The sequence below is a fragment of the Heterocephalus glaber genome, unplaced genomic scaffold (genome assembly GCF_053883595.1).
Source record: "Heterocephalus glaber isolate CG9 unplaced genomic scaffold, H.glaber_assembly_v1.0 deba00000331, whole genome shotgun sequence".
NCBI classification, from domain to species: Eukaryota; Metazoa; Chordata; class Mammalia; order Rodentia; family Bathyergidae; genus Heterocephalus; species Heterocephalus glaber.
Window position 1 is genome coordinate 62,553,616 of NW_028258142.1, and position 25,420 is coordinate 62,579,035.

The 25,420-nt window shown below is 46.9% G+C and overlaps 1 protein-coding gene across 48 annotated transcripts in view; it reads right to left on the reverse strand.

Moving 5' to 3' along the window:
• Nucleotides 1-15,298: 15,298 nt before the first annotated feature.
• Nucleotides 15,299-25,420, reverse strand: part of Epb41l3 (erythrocyte membrane protein band 4.1 like 3) — a 211,384-nt gene continuing 201,262 nt past the window's right edge. For 20 of the 48 annotated variants that reach the window (XM_087194623.1, XM_087194670.1, XM_087194603.1 and 17 more), the window contains 9 exons: nt 24,080-24,145; nt 21,769-22,500; nt 21,141-21,263; nt 20,234-20,599; nt 19,242-19,373; nt 18,482-18,580; nt 17,948-18,028; nt 17,563-17,678; nt 15,299-16,415 (listed from right to left, as the gene is read on the reverse strand). In XM_087194623.1, coding sequence (XP_087050749.1) covers nt 17,568-17,678; nt 17,948-18,028; nt 18,482-18,580; nt 19,242-19,373; nt 20,234-20,599; nt 21,141-21,263; nt 21,769-22,500; nt 24,080-24,145 — 1,710 coding nt within the window. In that variant the 3' untranslated portion in view covers nt 15,299-16,415; nt 17,563-17,567. The remainder of the gene's footprint in view (nt 16,416-17,562; nt 17,679-17,947; nt 18,029-18,481; nt 18,581-19,241; nt 19,374-20,233; nt 20,600-21,140; nt 21,264-21,768; nt 22,501-24,079; nt 24,146-25,420) is intronic. The other 28 variants (XM_087194736.1, XM_087194738.1, XM_087194717.1 and 25 more) reach the window with 5 other exon arrangements.

Genomic DNA, 25,420 nt, shown 5'->3' on the forward strand with positions numbered 1-25,420 from the left:
TTAAGTCACTTGATTCAGGCTGGCATTCATACAAAGGAGAAATCAATTTGGACTATTTGAAGTTGTTGAGTAAACAGAGCAGAGGAGCCCGAGTTCTGCAAATGTTTTCCCAGCTAAGTGTGGCAGGACGCAGGGATTTAGGAACAGATATCAAAACAAAGTCATCTCTGGCCACTAAAGATGTAGAGGATGGTGGGAACAGGACATAGCAATGCTTTCCCTTTGATGGGGTGTGTCACAGTGTAGGGGGCTCAGTGCTTGGGAGATTAGCTGTGGACACTTGGCCAAGATGCCTGGTGGATCCCTGAAGGTCAAGTGAAAGTTCACCTGGTGGAGAAAATAGGACAGCGACTTCAGGGAGAAGGAGCAGCATGAGCAAAGTCATGGTGGTGCCACATGGCCACCGGTAGGTTGAGAACAATAAATGATTTACTACAGAATAAAGGCAGGCAAAGACTAGGCCAAGTCCAAGCCTCGCTGTGCAGATATCTGCTCATGGCAGTGGGTCAGTAGGAACGGAGGTCAAGTGGGAGATGAGTCTGGGTCAGGGCAGGGGAATCTGACCAGGGCTGTGGAGAGTGACAGGGATTCTCCTACCTACATGAGGCACTCATATCTGGGTACTGTTCTACTACTACTGAGCTCTGTGCAGACACAGATCCTAAAGCCTTGCTGGTGTGAGTGGAAGGAGCCCACAGAGGAGGACCAGGAACTCGTTCTCCAGGTGGGACAGGTGCAGATGCAGGGAGAGCGGGCAGAGTGGCCCGAGCCGATGGTTCCCCAGGACGAGGACAGAGCTGCACCTGCATGGACGCCCAGAGCTCTCATCTGTATTCGAAGAGCACTGATCTAAGATGTGACACAAGAAAACATCTAATTTCAATGACACTGGGGCTCGGGAATTCCCATTTGGGTATTGGAGCTTGGAACTTCGACTCAGGATCTCTGAGATACAAGAGGTAATCAAAAATATGGTGAATGACTAAATTAAAAAAAACCTTCCATAATACTAAAGGACACATGGCTATCAATCCCTTCAAAATCCTCCTCCTCACTTGGAACACACTTATCATTCTTGCCACTTTCTCAGGCAGTTCTGGACATTCTCTTTTGTGTCTTTAGTAATGCTGTCGTGATGGCCTTAATGTCCTGAATGGATTAAAAATGTTCCCCTCTCATGGTCATTTTGACTTTGAGGAAGAGCCAGAAGTCACCCAGTGCCAGATCAGGTGACCAACAGATGAGGACACAGCGCCATGTTTTTATGAGCTGCCTTTCTGTTGGGCAGCACTCAGCAGCCGTCCTCACCATATTTCTGATCACATCTCATGAAGACACTCATGAAAGAGGACTTTCAGAGCTTCTGCAGAAAGTGGCAAGAATGATGGGATGATTACATTTCAAGTGAGGGAGAGTATTTTGAGGAGGGTTAATGGCAATTTGTCTTTTATTATAATACATTTTTAACTTAAATATTCACTGTATTTTTGGATTACACCTCATATGTGTAAATTAAAACCTGGACCTGAAGCAGTTACTGTCCCGATGGGCCTACCTTTGTGTCCCCGGACGCTGAACAGCAGAAGTTCCCAACTGGTGTGCTCCGGATGGGCCACTGGGAGCGTCGTGAAAAGAGCTCTCCTGGTCCCTCCCAGCCTCCCGTTCTCTGCACTTGGCCTCTTGTCCATCTCCAACATGAGGGAGGACGTCTCCCTTCACCACACTAAGCACAGAGTGGTTTGTCTCTCCTTTGTGGGCAACATGCATGGACTTCCTACATCACTTAGAAAGTCTTCATGAGGCCTGGAAACTGGGGGTCATCCAATCTCTCTAATGTCCTGACCTCACCTACTGCCCCTGCAGGTCTTCTGAAGGACGTGTGATGGCCAATCTGATGTCTCCGCCTGGCTGGGCATGCAGGCTACTTGTTTGTGCCTGGGATGCTTGTCTCCCACGTGGCCTCCACGCTCATCCCTCTTCTTTTTCAGGTCCTTGTCAAGTGCCACCTTCTTGGTGAGGTCTTCTCTGACCATGCTCTTCCAAACCGGCCTGCACCGCCATTGCTCAGGGTCTTGCATTTGTACTTCATTGTTCTCTGCATCCCTTGTCACTGTACGATACACCAATACTTTACATATTTATTTTGTTTATCGTTGTCTCCTCTGACTCGGAGTGAGCTCCACGACCCAGGATTTTTTCACTGTTGCCCACAAATTACCAGTAAGTGGAAGAGAATTTGATCATAAACAAAATAAAAATACAAAAATGAAATAACAAAAGATCACTACTATTTTTTTGTATAAACAAAATTAGAAACAAATGATATAAAAATGTTCAATTGGATTTAAAAATCCATGAACATCGTATTTGTCAATATGACAGCTGTTGAAGAATCTAAATATATCAGCTGCCTTCCACATTTTGAATGATTGTAAAATCATTGGTTTATAAATTTTATTACCTATTTGCTTGAAGAAAAGAGTTTCCCATCAGTGGAGATGATCAGAATTTGAAGAAGTGTATTTTAAAATTTCTTGTTCAGGAATAACATGGAAGCATTTCAAGCATGAAACAGATATTAAAAAAAAAATATATATATATATATAGATACATACATATATATGGGGAAACATAAAAGCTTATCACTAACATGTAAGGATTTGATTTAAAAGTATTATTTTAAAAAATCAGAATTATTTTTTACTAACATAGTCTCTCTGTAGTTTATCATAATTATATACAGAAAATGGAGGGCCAGGAATTTAGCTCAGGGGTTTCACCGCCTGCTGCGCAAGTGCAAGGACCCGAGTTCAATCCCCGGTCACAACAACAAAAAAAAGAAAATGAACTTGTTTCACAAAAAAATGATATATTGTGTGAGCTATTAAGTAAGAAAAGACTGGAAAACTATATTGCAGAGGGACCACTGAAGCAATGTCCTGAAGTGTGAGACGGGCATCCTTGAAGGGTGGGCCCAATGGGTCCATACCCTATTTGATGGGGTGACTGGGGACCTCACTGTCAGAGCGGGCCAAGGTGGGTCAGTTCTGACTGTGTGGCTTAAGCACCACCAGGAAGAATTCGGACTTCATCTGGACGGAGCGACCCGCGTCAAATGCTGTTCCTGTAGTAACAGACCACTCGCGGCACGTGGAAGCCGAGGGACACACCGCCATCTTTCCGGTGGGGTTACTGCCTACTCATTACCCTCTCAGTGTGAGCCCAGAGCCCCTCTTGGCCAGATCCATACTGCACACCACACCTGCCAGGCAGCATCACCTCGACAGAGCCAGTCCACGTGTGGGGCTGCAGAGTCCTGAGAATGGGGAGGCCCCAGTGATTTGCACCCTGAAATCCGCCAAGAAGTACCTTCCGTCTGTCTCTGTCTGGAAGAGGAGTGGGCACACCAGGTATAGCTGCCTAGCGTGAACTTTTAAATCCAGCCCGGAAGCTGCGCCCCTGAAAAAGCCTCCTGACAGCCATTCCGGAAGTCCGAGACTTGCAAAGGCCGGATGTGGGCGGGCACAGAGGCAGCACCCTCGCGGTTAGTCGGGAGGCAGCCTTCTTTCTGTCCTGGTCCCCGAAGCCTCTCGTGGGCAGAGCTTCTGAAGTCAAATCAGGTAGCACACCTCAAAGTGAATGAAACCGTTGCAAGCAGAGGAAAAGGATCCCCAGAATATAGCAGTGTCTTGCAGCAGTGCTGCACATACACTGGGAAGTGTTATTCAAATCTGGCAGGATTTAAATTTAGCATCCTGTGATGTTTGCGTGGGCTGAACCTGGGTTAGCCACAGAGGGGCCTGGAGAAGCCCTGAAATCCAGCGCTGCATCTTCTCTTCTGAGTCATGACAAGCAATTTCACCACCGAGACTTCTCTAACATATGCAAGTTTACATGCCCGTAAAATATGACAGCATGCTAAATTCACATCCAGGATATAATCCACAGAAACTTCTGTGTAAAAACGGAATCAAAATGATAAATTCACAACTCTCTAGCTGTGTGTGCAAAGTGAATTTTATAGGGGAACGGAGGACAGCTACACTACTTTTACCAAAAAACCCCCAACATATCAAGTAGGTTGTTTGATCAGCCCCTCCGTCATTTCTAAGCAGCCGGGAAATGCTTTTCCTCACCCTGTTACCTCCTTCTTCCCACCCAGTCCTAGATGGGGGTGTGGGGGCTTGGTAGCCCTCAGCAACAGTGCGGACGTGTCTCCACTTCAGTTTCTGCACAGCTCAGAGCTTCCCTTGCTGGGTGTCAGTGCCTGGGGTGTTTTGCTGGTGCGACTGGAAGCCGTTCCTGCCCTATGGCAGCTCAGCAGCTCCGCAGGTTTCTGAAGGGGCTTTGGACAGCGTGGCTGGACACTGTCTTTGCAGAGGGCCTGACCTGAATACAGAAAGGTGGCCTCATTACATTGAAGAGATTAAGGCAAAGGTACCACATAGGAGGCCAGCATACTATTTCAGAATGGGGGAGGATATCTTCCCTTTGTTATCATGCTCTGATTCTGTAAGTCAGAGGTAAGCTTCAGTTCTGGAACATTCCAGCATCATAAATATGTCCTAAATTTCATCCTACTGTGCCTGGGACCTAGAGCACCTATCCGGAACCTGGCATCGAAGGGCAGGATCCAGGTTTATGACTGAGTCCAGACATCAAGGGGGCTTTGGGAGATGTTGGTGCTAGGAGGTATGATTGAAAATTACAGTGAATATTTAAATTTTAAAATGCACTGTAGGAGAAGACACTGGGAATGGGCCATGGGAACCTGTGGAGAAGCTCAGCTGGGGTGGCTTCGGACAGCAGATGAAAGACTGTATCTGAGAGGGTTGGAGGGCAGCCTGGGGTGGCACCTGGGGGTCAGAACCCAACTTGGGCAAAATACACACTGTAAGGGGTACAGCGAGCGGGGTGGGAAACGCCACCACGACTCATGCATGGCCTGACAGAGGCGCGAGGGCTTTTCCTTTGCAGAGCGTGCAGGGTGCGAGGCAGGTGCTCATTCTTCATGACATACAGTGCCTGTCGAGAAAGTCCGCCTGAGTCACTGTGAGCACAACAGGCATTTCACGGACTGTTGCAATAGCATGACAGCCAGGTATCAGTCACGAGTTCTTAAATAACAGCCATTTATTACCAGCCCTTAATCAATGAGTCCCCAGCTGACCAGCACGCTCAGCAAGATCTGTCTCCTTCATCTGCCCCTGTCCCTGTTCATCATCAGGAGAAAACCAAGCTGATATCAGACACCCAGTGCTGGGAGTTCCGGGGGAGTTGCTTTGTTTTTCATCTTCCTGCTTCACATCCCTCCGGGCTGCTCCGTGTGCGCCCTGTCTACACTCTCGCCTCCCGCTGGGGTGCCCCTGGCTCTGCTTCCTGGTGCCCCTGGCCCAGCTGTTTGGATCCTAGGTACGGCTGTCTTCTACTGTCCGCCAGCCTCTGACACCGCGAGGGGAAAAGCTGCCCCTTTCTAGACAGTCCCAGGTGCAGCCTGGGGAGTGAACCCAACTTGGGCAGCCAGGGGGCCCTGTCCCTCCTCCCTGGGATGTCCGAGGCCCCTCGAAGCCACGGCTCACTCCCCCTGTTAAAATCAGAGTGAGGACGTCCCCATCAGCACTGAGCTGGCCAGATGCTGTAGCCTGGCTCTTTGTGCAGGAAACCTCTGTTCTCCTTCATCCAACCTCCTTTGGATCAAGTAAAAAGCATGACAGCAAAAGCACTGGAAAGTAAGTGAAAGTTCTAATACCTAACATTTGTGCATTTGATACTCCACTGTGAAGAGGAAGTCACATGACCCACAGGCTGTCACCAGGAGCTCATTCCCCAGAGCCACGCCGGGCTCTGTGCTGCTCCCAGTACCGGTCCACATCCGTGCCCTCCACCTCTGTACCCTCAGCGATGCGTGGTGAGAGCAGGACTCAGCTGAGATCTGAGAGGAGGACAGGCCCTGAAAGGTGCTCTGAACCAGTGAGGAGGAGTGACCCTCGGCCCTGGATCTGGCCTTTCCCACGGCATCATCGGTCTTTAGATAGTGATAGCTCCTGTGTGAACTCATCATACTATCCCAAGCACTTCTGGTGACAGAGAATTTTAATATAAAGAAATGCAATTTAATTCTTAGTTCTATCATTCCAAAGGGCTCTGTTTGTTGTTGTTGTTTTTTTTTTTGGTACCAGGGATCGAACTCAGGACCTTGCACTTGCAAGGCAGGTGGTGGAACCACTGAGCTAAATCCCAGGCCTGAAAGGGCTTTGTTTATTCTTTTGTACTTGAAGGAACTGCTATTCTATTTTTAAACCATCTGTCCATGAAAGCATTGCTGCCGGTAGGATGTAAATATAGGGAATTTTTAATACTCTAGGGAATTTACTTCTTGGTAAGAAACTTAGTCCCTGTCTAAACCACCTGGCAAGGCACCCTAAGCCACTTCCTGAAGCTGACTTTGGCTTTACGTCTTGTTTCCCCTTTATGGTCACCAGTGGGGAGAGTCCCTAGTACCTCCATGACTGGCCCCAAGTCTCGATGTCCTTCCTCGGCCTCCAGCATGACCTCCCTTCAAAGTTCTGGCTTTGGAGTTCGCACTGCTCCTGCTGGTGATGGAGGCAGGGATAGAGCGGTGCCAGCACCCCATGGCGGCATTTGACCATGTGCTTTGGTGTCCTTACCCCCGGATGCTTCTCTTCTGGCCTTGCTTATCTCCATTTAACGCTCACTTAGGTTAATGTGCTCTGTTACTGGATGGGGAGGGGACCGGCAGGGGGCGGCTGTTTCGAAAGCATAAGGGGCCAGAGCTGCAAACTACTTGGGGAGAAGCTTCTGTTTTTTGAGAGTTCCCAGTTCCACCTCACCACTTCTTGGGGTCTGTGAACACTAGCCACTCTGTTAAGAGATCAATCACGGTGTCACTTCTCCTTCCCCACTCTGTGGTCTACGTGTCCCTCCCACACCTGGTGAGGGCTGTGACCTCATGAACAGGACTATGCCATGATCACAGGCGTGGAGTTCTGATGAGTGGAAGAAGCCGAGCCCTCCTGAACGCCTGCCATGCAGAACCATAGGCCAAATGCGCTTGCTCTTCAGTTCCCCAGCCTCGTGTCCGGGACAGCAGCACAGAGCAGCCTTGGACGGGCTCCTCCCCGTGAGCTCTCAATTTTCACTCCCTACTTTGTATCTCTTGTTACACTGTCTTGCACGTTGACGTTTTCTCTACCCGCACACCTCTTTCTGAGACCTGCATGGCCACAACTGGTTGTTCTGCAGCATAGTTTGTTTCAAGCCTTTTGAAGGGCTTACATGGAAGGCCTGTTTTGGGTGAGCACAATAAATGGTGAAGCGCTTTTTCTGGCATCATTGTGACGCTTTGGATGAAGACTGGTGTCTCCTTGGAGAACTGCTGTTTCCTGAGCTGTGGTTATTCCATCACAAGGCGCTGTGGCCATCCCTGCAAGATTGATCTCCCTTCGCCGAGCCACTGCTTCCCTCCTGACTCCCGACACTACCCCGGGACTGTCTTCGCTTTATCATGCCTGCTCCGGCGCTTCTGGGAGTCCCTGGCTGCATGTCATGGTCCCCCACAGAGGGAGATGCCAGCACTCCCTGTGGTTTGCACAGCACGTGACGCACTCCTCGCCCTCGCGGTGACCTTCAGAATGCTGTCTCCGCGAATCTGCAGTGTGGGTGGAGAGGAGTCCATTTCCTTCTGCAGAAGAAGAAACCGAGTCGCAGTGCGTCGGTCACTTGTCAGTGGCTCTTCTCAGCCCTCAGCCAGGGCCAGTGGTTCTCAAAGTGTGGGGACCACAGCAGCGGCACTCACAGCACCTGAGGCCTTGATAAAAAGCTCGTTCCCAGGCCTTGCGGGGATCAGCGGCCCAGCACAAGGCCTGCTGGCGACTCTGGGGCTCAGGTCTGAGAACCGCTTCCCTGGCCAGTGATCCTTTCTGCAGTCTTCACGATAATCCACCTGCCCCTGCCAGTTGGCCCAGAGCCTCGGGAGCAAGCATGGGAGTTCAGCTATTTTCCACATCCTGGGTGACTCCAAGTGCAGCTGGGGCTTAAGACCCACTGCAGTGGCTGAGGCAGCACTGTGCACCTGCGAGCTCCTTGTTAGACCCTGTACGCACATCCAGACTCTGGGCAAGCACCTAACTGCCCTATGGAATCCTGAAACGCTGTGACTTCCGGGATGCTCTGTATGGTCCTCCAGAAGGTGTGCATGCAAGTATAAATCCCCATCGAAAGTCATAGCCGGTCCAGGTACGTGCCTGCCTATTAGCTACCTAGTTACATGCAAATGTGTGCATGCCTTGGAGACGACCATTTACCCAGCAGGCCAAGCCACAGCCACAGGAACCTGCACATCCAGGTTTTGGACACATTCGCCTCACACTTAACGTGGCCACTTTGGATTTGCTCTTTCATTGACAAAATTAAATCCTCACAGGGGCTGGGGATTTAGCTCAGTGGTTCCGGTGCCTGCCTTGCAAGGAGAAGGTCTTGAGTTCGATCCCCGGTACCAAAAAAAAAAAAAATTAAATCCTCACCACAGAAAAGCATATAAGAGCAACTAAACGTTTCTGTTTCGTTCCTCTAAAAAGTAAAAAGTGACTTTAATACAAGGAAGGATCCTAGATATGATCATTCAGGTCACTTGGATTACATCAAAAAGAAGATTTTGCCGCTTTTGAATTGAATTTCTCCAAGTCCAGAACTATTATTTTCTCAAATGGGGCAATGGCTTACTCTTGAGATATACCAGTGGAGTTTAATAAATTTGCTTATTTAAAGTTACACATACGTGTTTGTGACACCAATTGGATGCACACACGGTAGGGGGTGGCACATTTAGGCATCACATCTTCGTCCTCTCTGCTTTGCCTTCCCTCCCTCCATCCCTGTATTCTCTTCCCATCTGCAGAAGGCCTACCTCCCTATTTCCTATCATCTCTCTTATTTTGCTCTTTAAATCACTTATACTTGGAGGAGGGAGAGAGAAGAAGGTAAGAAGTAAGCCATGACATCAGGCTGATGCACACTTGGGTAGGACACTTTCTCCTACCACCCAAGGGTTTCCATCACAGTCCCCCTTGTAGTCGGCTATGGTGCCCTTGTTACCATGAGTAAACTGAGGCTCGGTGTGTCTAGGTCACTGCGTTAAGGTGACAGTGCTAGTAAGGAGCAGGCACAGGCTTGGAGCCCTTTTCCTGCATTTCTGGGGCCGCTGCATAAGCAGAGATAGGGCTGTCGACTGACAGCTTCCTGCACAGGGAAGCAAAGGCTACGCAAGCCGCAGAAGCATAGCTTGTAATTACATTCAGATGACCTGCCAGCTCCTTCCCCAGTCCACAAATAATAGCACCCTCAAGAAGCAAACGCAGGGCCTACACAGAGGGCCCTGTTGAGAAGATTCTGTTCTACTTCTAGTCTCTTGATAGCTTTTACCATGAACAGCTGTAGAATTTAGTCCAATACTTTTTCTCCAACTAGTGACAGGATCATATGGCTTTTTCCTTTCTTCTTAAAATGATGACTTTTGGGGGTGGATCTTCCAATGCTGAACCAACACTGCCATCCCTATAACAAAACCACTTTCTACATCCTGCCAGATCTGACTTCTAAGAGTTTGTTTTGTGAAACAAATTTCTATCTATGTTCATACTTTCTTCTTCTATTATCTTTATCCAGTTTTAGGATTAGCACAATGTTGAATTCCTAAAATGAGGGGAGAAGTGTTCCTTCTTTTTTCTGCTTTAATTGTTTGATATAATTTATCAGTTAAAATGTATATGAGTCTGCTGTTGTCATATAGGTAGGTTTTCAAGCTAGGAATATACTTTCTTTAATAGGTGCTATTCAAATCATGTATTTCCTCCAGAGTTAGTTTCATTAGTCTTCCAAGGTAGTTCTTAGAAGTTGTCAAATTTATTTCAAAACAGATTTTTGAAATATGCTTTCTATATCCTTTTAAATTCTGTAAAATCTGTGGTAATGTCTCCTAGATCTTGATATTGTAATTTAAAAAAATGTATAATTGATACTGTGTAACAGGAAGAAAAGGTCTAAAGGAGCAGGGGAAGTGGGAGGGGTAGGGGAAAGGAAAAAAGGGAGAAAAGGAAAAAATGGAAACAAAGTCTTTGTAAATAGGGAAGAGTGGAGGGGGTGAAGGCAGGGCAGGGGAAGGGGAAAACAATAAGAACCAAGATGCATCATGTAAAGGTACAAGATCCCAATGATGAATGTAACTGTATTGTATACTGAAAATGTACCAATAAGCTTAATGGGCGGAAAAATACATACATTTGAAATTGCACAGCAGTGTAAAGAGTGTGCACAGAGGTTAGAGAACAGGAATCAATTTGTGGATTATCTTTACCCTCCCCACCCTAGCCTCCCGGAAATAACCTCCATCCTGCTTTCGTGTTAACCACTTCTTTGATTTTATTTCAGTTTCTACCATTCACATGTATTTCCCAAACACATTATCATTTGGGCAGCTACGACAGACTGGCAGCCCAAAGGTGGGGCCCTATGACCGCCTGAGAACGACTCCAAAGCTGAGAAATGTCCGTGAGCTGCAGCAATGATCGGTCCACTGTCCACACCTTCAGCGATTCAGACGATGCTGGTCCAGGCACTTTTATGATGTCTCACATTTTCCCACCTCTTTTCATTTTATGCTCCACCTTTGAGATTCCCCCAAATTCCTATTCTACTGACTTTCTCGCTTCTGCTGTGATGTTGTAGTTTGTAAAAGCACTTGTTTGTACTCCCCGCTCCTCCGCAGTGCTGGGCATTTATTGGGGTACATGTGTGATACGGGGCTGTGGTTGAGGGGTTCTGCTTCTTCTTCCACTTACGCAGTCTGTTTCTTCCTCTTCGTGTGTCTTCTGCAGCAGCGGCTTTCCTGGGATGCCTGCTCAGGACGAAGGGCTGATGAAGACGCTGGCTGAACTGGAGAGTGCACAGCGGGCTGCTTGGCCCTGATCGCCTGAGGGGCAGCTTCATTGAACTGCCCAGTGGATTCCTCAGTGTGCTAAGATGTACTCTAGCTACAACCTTTGCCTGAGTGAGCAATTGGGCAGAAACTCCCCTACCCTCCTCCTGCCCTTCCAGACACCATTCTGCTTTCCATTTAAAGGCTACACTAGGCACCTCGTACAAGTGGAACCATGTTGTATTTTTCTTCTCGTGTCTGGCTTCTTTCACTTACCACATTTTCAAGAGTCCTCTATCTCCTGGCATGTGTCAGAACTCCATTCTTTTTATGCCTAGATAATATTCCATTGTATGGAAATATTAAGACTGACCCATCTTTGGTGGATATTTGGGTTGTCTCTATCACTTGGGTCACAGTGCTGTGAACATTGGTGTGTGTCGGCCAGGCTGGTGGAAGTATAAACTTGGTATTGTGGAATTGTGTGAAAAATAGAAAGCTGGCAGCCAGTGCGATCCATGGTGTCAAGTTTAGGTATTAGAGAGGAGCCCTAGGGGACAACTGAGAAGCCACCGAAGGCTCCTTAGCTGTGCCATGATGATGTCTTGAGATGATCAGCAAAGTGAGTACCCTAAAGGGTGGTGGGACAACAGAAGGGCGAGCCAGTGGGCAATGAATGCAAAAGACCAGATGAGAGGTGGTGAGGACACAAAACAGCCTGGGAAGGAAAGATCACGTGTGGAGGAAGCAGAGGAGTGAAACAGAACTCAGAGCCTTCAGCCTGTGCTACCCTCTCCATCCACTGTGCGCAGACCAGGGGACTCGGGTCCTTGGGAAAGGTGTCACATGCGGGCGAGCCTCCTGCTGCCCACATGTGATGCATCTGGTGACAATTCCCACCTGGCTTCTTCTCGGGGCTGCACCAGCTCTCAAGGCCACCTGCACATGCACAAGCTTTCGAGCATGCTGAGAACCAGACTTGAACCTGAGGCTGAGTAGCAGATGTGTGGTCACCCCCACTACCCAGGGAGTCGAATCCCCCTGTCCCTCCTAATGACGCAGGGCTGCAGAGCACCTTCCACATAGCGAGTGGGCAGGGACCAGAGGCAGCAGAGACTTCCTCAGGAAATCCTCTTCTAGCGGAAACACTTCTGCTTCCAGCTCCTTCATTGGGTTCACAACCACTTTTGGGCTTCCGGAAAAAAATATCAATGATTCAAATTTACCCTAGCAAAGATAGCTTTATCAGAACGTTCACCCACTTGTGCAAACATTGAGCACCACTCTACAAGCCAGGCACTGCACTGAGGTGGGCTGCCGTCTGGAAGACATGACTTCCAGAAGAAAACCATTCAAGGAGCTGAGTAGACAAGTGCACAATGCAAGTGACAATGCTATTAGACAATGCTGTTTTGTGAGTGTACAGCAGGGAAGACTGACGGGTAAAATCCAGAAAGGCTCATGTGAGCTCAGACTGAAGGTAAAATCGGGGGCTGGTGAAATGGCCAGGGGCAGTGTCAGCTCTTATTAGGGCGGTGGCAGGGAAGAGGGACCCGGAGTGGTGATCGTTTTGGGCATGTGGCCAGGAGCCAGACCATGGAGGGCTACAGGCCATATTTGCATGTGTGAAGAATTCAGGACTTTCTACTGAGAGCAATGGGAAGCCAAGCACACATTTTAAGCTGGGAGTGACAGGATGAGACTTTAACCCTCAAGAGACTGCGACAGCACAAGGGGCTGGGACCCTGTGGGGTGCTGTCAGCAGGCTGCACAGTCACTGGACACAGTGCTGTGGTTACATCAAAGAGGAAGTGATGAGACCCCACCAGCAGGCTGGGGAAGGGACCATCGAGACAGGCAGCATGTGAAGGTCTCCAAGTTTCTGACTCACCTAACAGGATGAACAGGATACCCGTAAAAACCACTTCTTATTCCTAGCTAGACTTGTCCTCATTTTCACGTGAGACATCCTTCAGGGTCCTGTAATTTCGTGGTGGCAAACACAGGCGGAAGGTGTTCTGGGATGGGCAACAAGGGACAGATCTGGGCTTTCTCCTGCCAAGTGCGTAACATATGTGTGTGTTAATATCTGCAGCTGCTCCTCATTCCCTTTCTGCAGAGCTAAAACGCTCTAAGAAAATCAAACTGTCATTTCTGAGAGCACAATTTTACATGCATAGCACAAAAATGTATTTTTTTAAAAGATGGAGCAGTCCAGGTTTGCTTCATGAGTAAGTGTCCATTAAAATACAAGGCCGTCTCCATCCAAGCTACGGCAGACATTTCTTCCACTGGCTGGCATAGAGAGAGAGGTGGGGAGGCATTTAATGAAGAGTATATATAACCACAGCTTGTAAGTTAGAAATGATTTTGGATTCAAGTTCTAGATTCTGTGTAATTAACAAATAGCTAGAGTTGATGCTGACTTAAATGACAGAGCAACAGATGTTCTAGAGAGATGCTGATATAAGGAAGTGGATTATAGTAATTGTTTAAAAGAATGAGTCAAGCGATCCCCCAGGTGCAGGATCCAACGCACTGAGCCTAAGTGGAGGGTCAAGGCAGGCCTGTGAAGTCTGCGAAGAATCAGAGTGGAGGGGAATGGGGAACTCAGCTGGGAGAGAGAAGCAAGGCAAAAGCCACACACCCTGAGCAGTGCCCTCCTTTCTCTCACTGCAGCAGCACACATTTGGGGATCTGGAGTCTGCACTGAGCTTTGCAGTGCACTCTATAAGAGTGCAGAGAAAATGCAGAGGTTTTTAAAAGGCTTGTTAAGACTGTAACTAATGTTTCTGCAGATTCTTGTGTGATCTGGATGAAACCACAGGTTATCAGTAGGCTAGTCCATATGCCTTTAGGTTTGCAATTTGTTTTTCTGCTTACTCAAGAGAACCTTAAATTCTTGTTTCCTCACCACACTGGACTTGAATCTTGGGGCAAACTGAGAAGAATGGTTTTCTGTGAAGGATGGTTATCTCTAGTGGAATTCTTTGGCTTCTGAAGTACAGTATCCAAGTTCCTTTGCACACTACAGTAGTCATGGCTAACGGAAACAGAGACTGCCTGAGCATTTAACAGTTTTATGTGTCAGTGAACTCTAGCTTGAAAACTATTGGATTAGGGATTGACTAATCACTAAGTCCAAGTTATGGAGACGTTACAGGGACAGCAAGGTGATAGGAAGCCACCCCCCGGCTACGCTGTGTCATAGAAGACACCATCTTGCTTACACCTGCTAGCATTTCCTCCTTGTTGCTCGCTTATGAAGAAGCAACCTGCCACGAGCCCCATGACCACCAGGAAGTAAAGTCTTCTAACAGCCCAAGGAAGCTTGCGAGTGTCCCCTCCCGTGTGGCTTTCAGATGAGACCCAGCCCCAGCTGACACCCTGACTGCAGTCTCTGAGAGCCCTTCCACTCCATGCCCAGACTCCAGGAGACAATACATGTGTTTCATGTGCAGCCACTACTTTTTGGCTTTTGGATAATTTTTCTATAACAATAAAAACAGATTTGGTACCAGGAGGAGGGTACTGTTGTCACAAATACCTAAATACGTGGGACAGGCTTTGGAACCAAGGTGAAGAGCACCATAAAGAAAGAAAAGCAGGTTGGAACATGGAACTCTTGATAACAGTATAATTTCACAGAAATAAGAGTACTTATTGCCAAGGACAGAGAAACATGAAAACACAGACCTGGATTAGAACGGCGGGTAAAGGTACAATGTGGACCCAAACTAAAAAGATTAAAGTGCGCTCATATAAAGAGGCCTAAATGAAGTATTACTTTTTAAAAAATCTTGACTGACCACAAATAATTAAAATGACGTTGAAGGACAAGCTGAGGAGTGGACACGATCAGGCTGTGGGACGGGCCTCTGTGGTAGGCACTGGTGGATTTATTCCACTTGAGGGCTGATGTTCCAAAGAGAAGTGGCTCTTTGGTAGATTAGTAGCACTCAGCAACACAGAGCCTCTTGACTATCAACAAAACTAAAATTAAAATGAGATGGGCCAGGGATTTAGCTCAGTGGCACTGTGCCTGCCTCGCAAGCGCAAGGTCATGAGTTCGATCCCCGGTACCAAAAACAAAAACAAAAAACAAGCAAAAAAATTAAAATGAGATTCCATGAGGTCGTCTTTGAAGCCACCGCAGGGAGCCAAGCATTTATATAAAGATATTTTGCTCACATTGCCAGCCCCTTGAAAGCTCCATACATGGAGCGTAGCGCACACATATCAGTCTGGTACACGCAAGGTCTCTCTACAGTGAGTCAAAGGAGTGAAGGGGGCCTCTGATGTCACACCCATTACCTTAGGGCCCAACACACTTGGCACTGAAATTATTGAACATGGAAAATTGAGAATTTTTGATGCATTTGTTATTTTTATTTTGCTATGCAGAAACATCATTCACCACAGGGTGTAATGCAGTTGACAGTGTGATGGAGAATATGTATTTCTGAAGGCTATTTATAACTAAACACTAAATAGTTTTAATTACAGTGGAAAGTCTGTACAGTTTAAGGCTTGGCTCTGAACTAGATTGTAAATATGGACCAGATTTGGAAATAAAACTCTTTTTTTCAAGTAAAAGAAGAAATTCAATGAAACATATACAAGGAAAAAGAAACAAAGAACCCAGCAACAGAAGCCTGCTGGGTTTTCTGGGAGGGAAATTTCCTAATATTGTAAACTAACAAAAACACAGGTTTTCTTCCCAATCCAATGACAATTTACATATTCAAGACTTGTTAGGGAACTCTTTCCAGATTGAACGCAGACCAAAGCGAACAATGAGGAAGAAATCACACGAATATGCTAACATCAGTACTACCTTTTAACGGATTAAATTAGATGCACAAAGCAAGATTGTAAGCATTAAATATTGCCAGAGGGTCAGAGAGTCTTTACCATTTACAGCTGAGAATAATAAAACCAGATGAAACAAGTACAAGATTCAAGTTGTTTACTGAATAGACTCGGTTATTGGCACATCTAATCTGGGGTAAATCGGACACACCGGACCTAGCCAGATTCTAGCATTGTAGGGTAACCTTCATGTATCTGTAAACAGATCTGTCACCTAAGAAATTGCAATTTTGCTGAGACTTTAATAATAATAAACTATGAAAGGCATGAACTGTTGATGTGTTACATGAGGATCACGGTTTATAGTGTTGGCTGTGAACGTGCAGGTACAGCAGAAAACTGAGACATTTTGTGAAAAGGAAAAATGTCGCTTGTTTGTAATTTTATCGTTGCTTCATGCATTATCAGTTTAGTGATGCTGATTTAGATTGCTTTATTATGGGAAGACCTCCCTGCCAGTGTCTTTAGGAAAGGTCAAGGCCAATTCTTCTGGATTGGAATTCTCCACGGACAGATACAAGCCAGCTGGGTTAGAAGTGGCAACTCCTTAGAGGCTCTGGTTTTCCTAATGGTTTGCAAATATTGGATTCATGTGCAAGCCACGTTATTCCTGTAGAAAAGAGAGCTGATTAGTCACTCGCTTGAAAACACCTGAGAATACTGCTCAGGTCAAGGTCACAGGGGAGTCTCTTGCAGGTGAAATGCTCTTTTTGACAAGACACGGCAACACTGCAGCCTGTGTCACTGCCTCATATGCTTTCTCGTAAATAATCACATCACCCAAGTGGCTGCAGCTCAGTGAAGAAAATCTGTTTGCTTTCCATTTTCCCAATACACTACTCATTGAATAGAAGCGACTTTAAAATTTCTTTTTTCTCTGAGTGATGCTACTCATCAGCCTCAAGGTCTCCAAACCTGTGTTAGAGAACTTGTTTACTAAGTCTCTGCAAAGTTTTATCCCATAAGCACATGTGCAAGAAGCTCCACTGCTCCATCCAGCATTCAGAGCTCCCTAAGGATGCTCACGCCCCATGAGTCCCTAGTGGGTCAGCACGCACGACAAGTCTGTGCACGCACAGGGGACGTGGTGTGCTTAGGCTGTGGCCACACAGCAAATGGCAAGGCATGCAGTGTTTGGAGGAAAACAGGACACACGGCTGTGTATTTGCCTCTCCTGAGAGACAACAGTACAAGTCATCTTACAGAATACAGGAAATAGACGGCATCCAGAAAGGAAGTGTATGCTCAGGTTTCAAATGAAAGAAAAACAAAAAACACCCACAAATCCTAAGCAGGCTGTGACCGAACACAGCTGAAGAGCAAGCTTCCAAGGGAGGATGTTATCAAAAGGAGAAAGGGGTCTATTTAATTTCCCTGGACTTGGAACACACAAATTGCACCTCTCAGAACAAAGCTGCGTTAGTTCTGATTGGGCCCCAGGGCAAGGGAGGTCAAGTTTGGCATTTCGGATTTGGACAATGAAGAGTGCAGGGCGCAGGTTAGAAGACCACAGTGGTGAGGTCACTCAAGCAGTGATCGCTCTCCCTTCCCCTCTCACTGGTGGCAGATGCAAAACACCGCAAGTCGGAGCCACACAATCTGAGCCGAACTGGTGTCCGGTGCTTCATCCTCTGGGGAACCAGGCCCACAAACGCCGGCGAGGGAGAAGAGGAAAGGAGGGAGCAGGCGAGGGGTGAGAGGGAACCAGTCCATGCCACATGCCAGCAGGCGAGCCTAGCGACCGGAGCCGCTCTTACCTCGGTCAATCCTCTCCGTCTTCCGGTGTGATCTCTGTCTCTTTATGGACCACTACTTTGGTTACTGACATGTCAGGGTGCTGCTCTTTGGCTTCTTTAATTGCCTGAGCCAGCGCCTGTCCCCAGGACATCACAGAAGGGCAAAAAGAAAAAGGAGGTGGGACATGCATGAGCGGCAGCAAGATGTAGACTTACGAGCTAAATCTGTATCCATCATATTTACACGTGAGGTACAGCGATTACAAAAGGAACCAAGAATCACATGTGGGAAAGTGAATTCAGAAAACTTCCTAGAACATATGCGGGGCTAGAAGAGCCCAGGGAAGCTCGGGGCCAGTGCGTCTACTCTGCATCTGCCAAGGGAGCCTGCGCCTCCTAACACTACCTGGTCGTGGTCGATGTCGGCGTCTCCCGTGATGACGATTCTCTTCTCAATCCTCGTCTCCGAGATGCCTCCCTTCACAGTCTGGAGGGAACAAGGAGAGTGGGGAAATTTAACCACTGGCAGGAACAGCCGCTGTTCCGGCTGGGAGCGCCAGAAAGGGTGACAGCGCTATGCAGCATCCACACTCGCTCTTCCAGAGCTGAAACAGGACTATGGCAGTTACTGAGCAAATTTAATTCCAGCGATGAGGAGACAGAGGAGGCCTCTGGGTCTGGGCAGCCAGGGTTTCTGGAAGACCTGCCTTGTGCCCAGCAGCAGAGTGAGCGGTGAGTGCAAGGTGTGAGAGTGAATGCTCCTCAGCAGAAGCCAGTGTACGGGGCAAGCGCATCACAAATATGGAAGCCGGAAGAGCTCCCTTTGCAGCTAAAGCGCCTGGCACCGCAAAAGTCATCTGTTTGTCCCCACACCCATCTGTCAGGAGCCCCCATAGGTGCCTCCTCCAGCTCCCGCCCAGGCCCAGCTCCGCCCGCTTACTTTGGTGATGTGCGTGGTGGTAGTGGTGCTGGTGGTCTCCGACGTGATGGTCTGGGCACTCATCAGCACGCCTGGCTCCAGATCAGCTCCAGGATCGACCTAAGGAAGCGGAGACACGCAGCCCTTGTTCACACAGCCCAGCCCGCAGAAGCCTGCTGTGCTCATTATGTCACTGAGAGGGGACTTAGGAGTTGTTCATGAACAGGTACGGACTTTTACTCCCCATTCATCCTGAGTAACAGAGTAGAACAGCCGATGATGCAGCGTTTACAGTGTGTTGTGCGATGATTTAAAGTAACAGGCAGGAGGCGCACAGGCTGTAAGCAAATGCTTTGCCGGCTTGTTCCAGAGACCGAGCACCCGCAGGTCTGGGTCACCCACCAGTCCTGGGGTGCCAACTCCACAGCCAAAGAGGATGACGCCCCGCGAGCATCTGGTCTGGGAGCTACCGGGCCACGCAGGAGCTGAGCAGAGACCAGTTAACCTCTGCGCACTAACACACAGGCACTTTAGGAGTGTGAGCAGCAGATGACAGAGTGGATGCACCCTCGTAGCTGCGGTTCCGAAGGCGGTCCTGAGGCTTTTGCTACGTTTCCACACATGTTAAGATCTAGTGAAGTCACCTGCTGCTCCATGGTCAGGAAGCAATTTCAGTTCTAAAGGACAGACGCGGTCCAGGTGCGGCCTGTAAGTCTCACCAGTCAGGTATTTGTAGCTTTAGCTGCAATGCCCGAGGCGTGGACTGCACAGACTGTCTTACCTGTGATGATTCGTACGTGATGGTTTTTGTCTCCGTGTGAACGACTGGCACTTCCTTGGTAGAAATTTCTAGTTTGACACCTCCTGGGGAAACACCGCCAAAACTGATGGTTTCCGTCTTCGTGGCTGACGACTGTGGCCAAGACAAATGGATAGAGCAGCAGTTACAGTCTGAACAAACAGCCCTGGGTTCTCCTCTCTGCTTTGGCATGCTTTGGTATTGTAGTACTTGACGTAAGCTTAAGAACCAGTATCTAAATATCACACTGGGACTCAGTTGGGTAATGAGGCACACAACAAATGTACTTCAATCTCCATCAAGTCCACAGTGTTTGTAATACAGAACACTACAGGTAAAGAAAACATTTAGATGAAAAAAATTTTTACAAAAACCACTGTCTTTATGTTCCACCTTTCAATCTCATATACTAATCTTAGAGTCAGAACTTTAAGACTTTTGCCTTGCAAGTGCAAGGTCCCAAGTTAGATCCCCAGTACCAAAAAAAAAAAAAACAGAAACACTTTAAGATTTCTAATAATTTAGAACAAGTATTAAGACATTAGTGCCCCACATATCTCAGGAATCTCAATAGAAGAGAATCAAAAATAACTTCCTGGTACTTGGAACCTGGGCAAACGTGATTGGGTCCTTCTGGATGAGTATATTGATGAGAGATGATAAATCTATCAAATTTTCTAACATCTTGGCGAACCATTTCTCTCCCTTGGGGTTGCTGCCAGTGACGATGATTTCAGTGACAGAAGCCACTTCCTGGAGCAGCACGTTATCAATAATCAACAGAGGTCTGCGGTGGCCCCAGAGCGGGACCCCATCTTGGAGAAACCCAGCTGCCATGCAAGAGGGAAGTAGGTGGAAAAACAAACTACACCCAGGAAGGGTGGGCGATTAGCTGCACCTTCAGGCCCAACTCATTTCAGCTCATCATCTATCAGGCGACTTTCGTGCTCGGAACAGCATTACATACTCCTTACCTCGAAATGAGCCTTTGGCTCCGGGGCTTCAGAAACGTGGACGGCGGCTCCCCGGTCCTCCTCTTGCTTGTGGGAGGCAGTGGCTATGTCATCCTGTCCTAGGTCAGGTCTCTCGGCCTCCGTCCCTCTCTCCTCTTTGGCGACCTCCTTCCCCTTCACGCCAGGAGCACCGCTGGGCACAGGCTGTGCTGCAGTCTCTGCCTTGTCCTCCGCGGTGTGAGAAGCATCCCCGCTCGCATGCACTTTCATCACGCGCCGCTCCTCCACCAGCATGGTCTCCTGCACCAGCTTCTCGGTGCCGAGCGGCTGGGGCTGCGGGGTCGTTTCCGTCTCTGCTTCGCTGGACTCTGTCTTGGTTTCCACCTTCTGCATGAGAAAGAGAGTGTGGCGTCAGAGTGGCTCCATGAACCGAAAGTCAAAACAGAAACAGAAGCAAAAAACCAAAGCCGCCACTCACTGGGCTGACTGAAGCCAGCATCTAGGGCTTACAGTCAGAAACGCTGACAGAAAGTGAGCTTTGATGCATGCCAACCCTGACACACGCCAGGCCCCACACTGTGCCTTCAAAACACCCCCAAACACCACAAACCAAAAAAAGTGCGAAAGCATCGAAGCATATTCACATCAATTTTGGCTGCTTTCTCAGATGCAAGAGATGAGATCTGATGCTTCTGAACATGAAAAGCGATTACATTTTCTCAACGTGATTGCCTTTTGAATATGTGGAGGATTTTTGAAACGGAGCCCAAGGCACATGACAGACATGCTCAGCAGGCACAAAGGACAATCAGGAAACCTGTGAGACACCGAAGGCAGAGTGACTTGAAACACACAGGGCATCGGCCACAAAGGCAGAGAGCAAGGCAAACGTGCACATTCGGAATCGGGGACGGAAGCAAAGGGCCACCTGCACCCAGCTCTGCAAAGTGGAAGTCACCCCGCCTATGAACTCTGTGGGCTTGCGTGCCGACTCTAATAAACTGAGGATTTCAGAGCCGTCCATGAGCTTTTCTCCAGAAGACTGCTTAGTCTGAGTGAAGAGAGAGAGACAGAGAGTCACGCACTCGAGGGAGACACATGGGGCACACAAGCATTCACAGCTCGTTAGACAAATCGTAGGCAGAGGAAAAGGGACGAGGAGAAATGAAGGGATCCAAGGTACAGACTGGAAACAGAAAAGAATGGGAACTAAAACAGCAAACTGGGTGACCGTGAGCTCCGGGGGCGAAGCAGAGTTGTTAGGATTACGGGGGAGCCGATGTAAGCAGATCATTTTCCCCTCCATTGCAAGGCACAGCAGCACTATCACACCTTGGGGACGCGCAGCTGGAAACGAAAAGGAAAAGTGTCACAATGCCAACTCTGGACTGCGGTATTGACTTAACCATGAAAAAAATAAAAAAGCTGGGCTGGCTGCTCTCAACATAAAGCCAAGCAGCGAAGAGAAACGGGAAGGCTCAGGGTGGAAGGGCACTGCCTTGAGAAATGTCATGCTGGAATCTTAAAACTGTGACCGAATGACAGCCACTGGTTACCACCACTCGGGACGCGGACGACTCGGTGACGTAATGAGCAGTAGCAACTGTGACGCCCGGCTCCTGGGAATATCTCCATTCGGACAGGCTCTTCCTCCGGGGCCCAAAGAGTCCCACTTTTAGCACCTCGCCCTCTGGAGCTTGCTCCGCTTTGCTGAACCGTCCACTTTCAGGGCGAGGGTGGGCAGCCACCTGGTCCGCCAGCACGGGGGTCTTCCTGGGGTCATCTTCTGGACTCTGGAGACGAGATTCAGCTTCCTTGATGGGCGTCAGGGATTCTGACAACTTGCGCTTTGGCGTCTGGACCTCGGGTCCTCTCTTAGATTTCTCATCAGCCAGGGCTTGCAGGACCTCGAATTCCGCCAGGATGGGAATGACCTTCCCCGGCTCCGACACTCCCGTCTGCATCTTCTGAAGCGCTTCCAGTGAGCAAGGCTGGGGTGCCCTCTCCCCATCCTTCCCTTTCCCTGTCATCGTAACAATTCTTCCTGACACGGTGTCATAGGACTTCCCCAGAGTGTACAGCTTCTGTTGGCTCTCTTCTTTCAGCTGCATTTCTCGGGCCAGGTCATCGAAGGTGTGGATCTCAATCATGCTGGACTTCAGCAGCTCCGCCGGGATGTCACCTGATCTACCGCTCATGGTCACCACCTTGTAAGTTACAGTCTTTCTCGAATCACCATCAACTACCTCAGTGGGTATTTTGTCTACAATAACCCAGTCCTCTGTGCCCTATATTTGAAATACAAAAGCTAAATTAGAAATCTTGATGGTATCTCATTTCTAAAATGTGAATCCTTCAAGGAAGGGACATAAAAAGAACGAAGATGTGTTATGTGCATGTACCAACTGCCCATGCTGCATGTAATGATTATGTACTGCAAAGATATACTAATTAAAAAATTTCAAAAATCAGGGCAAGAACTTCAGGGTAAGAGGTCTGTGATGGGTCGCACAGGACTGGCAGTTTTGTCTAATAATTACGGCTGCAGTCTCTCCTCATCTGAAATGTACGAACTATGACCTTCAACTTGAAGTACTGTCTGCAGGGTAGACCTGCAACTTCAGATGCAGATGTTTCTTTAAACTGGAACACATTTTGGTGGTATGTTTTGCAAGGACTGTCTTTGACCTTATAGTATAGTTCTGATTATTTTGTATTTCAAGATTAGATAAGATTATTAAAGCTGTGTGAGTTATTGAGCTTTAGGTCTATGGGCCCGAAAGAATAGCTTCCATGTTAAATATAATACTATGCTTCATATACTGGCATTTCCTACAAAGAATTTGCCACTGTTCTACGAATTTCTGTATATACCATTTTCTGTGTTTGTGAATTGCACTTCCGTATATAGGGAAGCAGATCCATGATTGTACTTAACTATCCAATAAATACTGAGTGGGCCTGAGTTCAAGGCATACAAGGAAATACTTCTCTCCATAGGGCACTGTTGGTAATCCTTTTATAAATAATAATAATCCTTTTATAAATAAGCCCTAGTAGTTGGTACAGTGTTCCGATCTTAATTGCAACTGAAGTTTTCTGTCTCAGTAGTTTGTCTTCTACTTTCTTTGGTGTTAGTTCCAACAAGGTGGAAGAAGTAAAATGTAAAGAAACTTTTGCTGTTAGGAAAACCTAAGATGATGTGATGCGTAACAGGCTAAAGAGGGAAGAGAAATCAAATCAGGAGCAAGGGAACAAATTGGTTTTCATTTTAAGCTAGGATAGTCTCTACTTTCATATTGATCACAGCCTGAAAACTTGACTTTGATATAAGTGTACCAGAAGAAAAATCATTACAGATTGATCTACATGCAGGTGTGGACTGAATGAACTGAAAAAATAACCCCTAGAGCTGATGGGACAGTTTTCTGGAAAATTATCTGATGAGAAGCAGTCACAGACCCAGCCGAATCTCTTTCTTGAATTTTCTTTATCACACTCGGCTATTGAGAAAACCAGTACAAATTCAGAACTTTCAAATTCAACCAAGGTCACCTAAATTAGCACCATTCTATGGGTAAAAACAGGTGGTAAACAATTTCAGTAAGATTATTATTAGAAAGCACAGTCACAGTTTCAATCCTAAGAAGCAGAGACACAATCACCTAGAAGTCATAAAGAAATAAGTAACTAAAATATTAAGAAAATTCTCTTCTCCCCTCCCCAGAATCTAAGCAAAAATGATACACCTACCTTAGTTTTAAACCAGATACATTTGAAAAGGAAAAAAAAACTAAAGACACTTTAGTGACATGCAACTCAGAAAGAATAGTTCCTTTTGGGAAAGCCTGCAAATTTGTTTTTTACCTGAGACTCAGAACTTCCTTGCTGCAAAAATATAACTTTTTCGGAAATCTCTGTTTCTTCTTTGGTCTGTTTGAATAAAGGGGGTTGGGTTGGAGAAGAGGAAGTAGACAGTTTCCAAAAAGGCAAGTTAGGAAGAGAATCCTTTTTAATAGATAGATAGATAGATAGAGAGACTTATAGCATTCATTAAATTTTTCTTGAAGTGAATTATTGCTTACTAATTTGAAAAATGGTCTGAAGCCATCTCAAAATTTAATTATTATTCCAAAGAGTAACAGATTATTTTCTGAAACGTGGATGCTTACATGAACCAAACATTTTTTATTTCTACAAACATGAAACACACAAGAGTGATATAAAGAATTTCTGCATTTGAATGCTGTTCGTGTCACAGCTATCTACGAGACTGTCAAAGTGAACATTAGATGGAAATATAAAGAAACTTAATAAAAACTTAAGCGAAGAATAAATCCTCGTTCTATTCTGATATTTGGTTGCATTCCCCACTCACGTGCTGCCTGTTACAGGTAGCGAAATACACACAAAATTCACTAGTCACTAATTTGAATAAACCCTACTTATATTAGACTGATTTCTTTGTTGTGCCACAAGTAAAAAATATTCAAAATTTGAACTTTTATAACATGGCAGGTTTTTTTGTTTGTTTTTTGGTGGCGCTGGGGATTCCAGCCAGGGCCTTCACACTTAGACAAATCCCCAGCCCAGCTTTTCTCTTTTATTTTGAGACAAAGTCTCCGTAAGTTGCTAAACTGGCCAGTGAACTTCATCCTCCTGCCTCAGACTCTCAGAGTACTGAGATTACAGGTTAGTCCTTCCATGCGCTGCTATGAATAATTTTTAGAAGTTAAATTCAAAATATCTTGGTGGAAAATTAAGTAGATCAAATCATACTTTAACTTATAAAATTAGAAACACTGAAGTAAATATTTGCTCTTGTGAATTAGTTATTTTACTTTTTAATTCTTTTTTATTCCGTTTTTTTCACATGGTCACAATAATTGAAGGGGGTAACACAGTAGCTACCGAAAGTATCTCTGCACAGCGTGTAACTCCATAAAGCAGGGACAGAGAGGGTATTTTGGAAAATTAGTCTAAAAGATGATCATGGAAAGTTCAAAGTTTCTGGAAGAATGGGATTCTTTAAATATGTTATAAACAATGTAATTTTACGGGGAATACTGAACATTCCAATTTTCTACCTCTCTGCAAGTCCCACATTGAATCAGCTGCCTGCAAGATGCACTAGGGGATGTCTACAGTGTTCTGTGGGGCCACTGGCAGACTCTGACAGTGCCAAGCTCAGGTGACCCTTCGTAATGA